Source organism: Eimeria tenella, genomic scaffold, assembly GCF_000499545.2.
Source record: "Eimeria tenella Houghton genomic scaffold, Eth_scaff1263, whole genome shotgun sequence".
NCBI lineage: Eukaryota > Apicomplexa > Conoidasida > Eucoccidiorida > Eimeriidae > Eimeria > Eimeria tenella.
Window position 1 is genome coordinate 1 of NW_013543730.1, and position 3151 is coordinate 3151.

Here is a 3151-nt window from a genome sequence, read left to right on the forward strand (position 1 = left end):
CCCCCAGGGACAGATCGACACAGCAGCAGCAGCAGCAGCAACAGCAGCAGAAGCGGCCAGCAACAAACGACAGAAGCGCAGCACTGCAGCAGCAGCAGAAGCAGAAGCAGCACGGGAGCAGCAGCAGCAGAAACTTCTGGAGCGGTTGAAGTCGCAGTTTTCCACCATTGCTGATGCACTCGTGCGACTGTCGCTGCTGCTATTGCTGCTGCTGCTTCTGATGCTGCTGCTCTTGCTGCTGCTGCTTCTGATGCTGCTGCTCTTGCTGCTGCTGCTTCTGATGCTGCTGCTCTTGCTGCTACTTTTTGTTGCATTAACTGCCTGCTTTGGCGCTGCTGCCATTGTTGCTGCAGCCTCTGCTGCCGTTGCTGCTGCTGCTGGGCCGGCAGCGCTGCATTTGTCCCCGAACAAATGCATTTATGTGTTGCTGCTGTTGCTGCTGCTGCTGCTGCTGCTGCAGGGGGAAGCCGAGCTGCTGCGGCGGCGCGTCTCTATGCTGTGCATCGCCGTGTTAGAGACGGACACAAATTTGCTGCTGCTGCTGGTGTCTCTTCGCTGTTTGCTGCTGCTAGGTAAGTCTTTATGTTTTGTTTTATTTCATTCATTTTATTTATTTTATTTCTTTTTTGTTTCTTTTCTTGTTCTTGATTTGCTGCTGCTCTCCTTTGTGCTGCTGCTATGGCTGCAGCACGCGCTGAGGCGTCCTTGCTGCCGTTTGCTGCAGCAGCAGCAACAGCTGCTGCTGCTGCTGCACTGCCCCACGAGCTGCTGCTGCTGCTGCCGCATGCATCTCCGTATGTCTATTCTGCAGCAGAGCAGCGGGCACTAGTTGAGGCCTTTGTCACCATCACAGCCCCCCAGCAGCAGCAGCAGCAGCAGCAGCGGCAGCAGCGAGGAGGGGCAGCAGCAGCAGACGTCGCTGCTGCTGCAGCATCAGCAGCAGCAAAAGGCACGCTTGCACTGGATCAAAGCAAAGACGGAATCTCGAGCCTCTTGTTTGCTGCTGTTGGGGATGAAGGGGTAGCCAGCTTTTTGTCTCTCTGTCTCTCTCAGCAGCAGCAGCAGCAGCAGCAGCAGCGGCAGGGTGTGCTGCAGCAGCAACTCGCAACAGAGCTGGGGGAGTACTGCTGCCTTCTCATTCGGCACAGCTGCAGCGTCTCGCTGTGGAGCTGCGGCCTGGGTGCTGCTCTGCTGCTGCTGCTGCTGCACCCGCAGCAGCTGCTGCAGCAGCAAGCTCTTGCTTTCCTGCTGCAGCTCAAGCGGGAGGCATTTCCTCTGCTGCTGCAGCTGCTGCTGCAGGCTCTGCGGCAGATGCATGCGCTGCGGCTGCTGGAGCCGTTGGAGGAAGCAGCAGCGGCAGCAGCAACAACTGGTGCTCCTGCTGCTGCTGCAGCAGAGACAGCGCAGCAAGTGCAGCAAGATATGACGCTGTTCATGGCAGCAGCAACTCAGCGGCTCGGCGTGCTGCTGACGCCGCAGCAGCAGCAGCAGCTGATTCAGGCGCTTCGGGAAGCAGCAGCAGCAACACGGAAGACTCAAAGGCGGGCCCGGCAGCTGCTGGGCAGCAGCAGCAGCAGCAGCAGCTGGTTTGCTGCTGCTGCGCCGCTGCTACAGCGCCGCTTCCTCTCGCAGCAAAACTTGCTGCTGCTGCAGAGACACCTGAGTGAGGACCTCAAGGAATGCAGCAGCAACTGGAACGGCAGCGAAGAGCAGAAGCTGCTGCTAGCTGCTGCTGCTATTCGAAACAAAAGCAGCAGCAGCAGCAGCAGTGAAACAGCTACAGGACACCTTGCTGCTGCAAACGCAAGCAGCAGCAGCAGCAGGAATGCAAGAGGCAGCAGAGGAGCCAACTCAACAGCAGCAGCAGCGCAGCCACCGTCGGCAGACGCTGCGGCTGCTGCTGCTGCTCAGCTGCTGCTGCCCTCAGCAGCAGCAACTGGTGCTGCTGCCGCAGCTAGGCGAGGCAGCACCAGCGGATTACTAGGAGCAGCAGCAGCTGCAGCAAACACGGCGGAGAGCAGCAGCAGCGCCTTGCAACCGGGAGTTCGAAAACAGCAGCAGCAGCAGCAGCAGCAGCAGCCGCTGCAACAGCAGCAGCCGCTGCAACGGCAGCAGCAGCAGCACCACGAACAGCAGCAGGAAGAGCAACCTGAACGCGAGCCAAGGAATCTGAAGGAAGGCCGAACAGAGCAGCAACAGCAGCAGCAAGAAGAACAGCAGCAGCAAGAAGAACAGCAGCAGCACGAAGAACAGCAGCAGCAAGAAGAACAGCAGCAGCACTTGCAGCAGCAGCGTGAAGAACAGCAGCAGCGCCAGCCGCTGCAAGGGAAGCAGCAGCAGCAGCAAGACAACGATGAGAGAGCAGAGCAGCAGCAGCTGCTGCAGCAGCAACGCGAACAAAGTGAGGTGCAGCAGCCTCACGAGTCCGAAAACGAAGACCAGCAGCAGAAGCAGCAGGAGCAGCAGCAGCAACAGCGGCTTGAAAGGAAGCAGCAACGCCGGCAGCAGCAGAAGCAGCAACAGCTGCAACAACAGAAGAAGCAACAGAGGACTGCCGCACGCAAGCAAGTACGTGAGCAGCAGCAGCAGCAAGAGCAGCAGCAGCAGCAGCAGGGAGCACGTAGAAGCAACGAGCAAGAGCCACAGCCCCCGAATGAAAGACAGAAGAAGCAGCAGCTGCAGCGCAGCAGCAGCAGCAGCAGCAGCAGCAGCAAGCATGTAGGGACTGTAGCAGCAAAACTGACAGAAAGTGCAGCAGCTGCTGCAAAGAAGTCGAAGCTTACTGCAGCAAAAGCATCGGGCGGTCAGCAGCAGCAGCAACAGCAGCAGCAGCAACAGCAGCAGCAGCAGCAGCAAGTGGACATGGCGGACATATGGAGCCCTTCCTCTCTCGAGTCGCAGGGCGAGTCGCCCGCTGCTGCTGCTGCTGCTGCGGCTGCTCCACCACCACGGCAGCAGCAGCAGCAGCAGAAGGAACGCAAGCAGCAGCAGCGCGGCCGCGCAGCAGCAGCAACAGCAGCAAACGACGAATGGGAAACTGGCTCGAACGACACTTCCTTTGCTGTTGATCTGTTTGACTTCTAGCTGGCTGCTGCAGCAGCAGCAGCAGCAGTAGCATTGCCATTGCAGCAGCAGCAGCAGAAGGAACGCA

At 59.1% G+C, this 3151-nt stretch overlaps 1 protein-coding gene across 1 annotated transcript; it reads left to right on the forward strand.

Moving 5' to 3' along the window:
- Window positions 1-493: 493 nt before the first annotated feature.
- On the forward strand, window positions 494-3084 carry ETH_00002050 (uncharacterized protein; the record flags this gene model as incomplete). Its single annotated transcript, XM_013378986.1, has 2 exons — window positions 494-572; window positions 689-3084. 2 exons carry the CDS (start codon window positions 494-496, stop codon window positions 3082-3084), a joined length of 2475 nt encoding a protein of 824 aa, XP_013234440.1.
- Window positions 3085-3151: the final 67 nt, after the last annotated feature.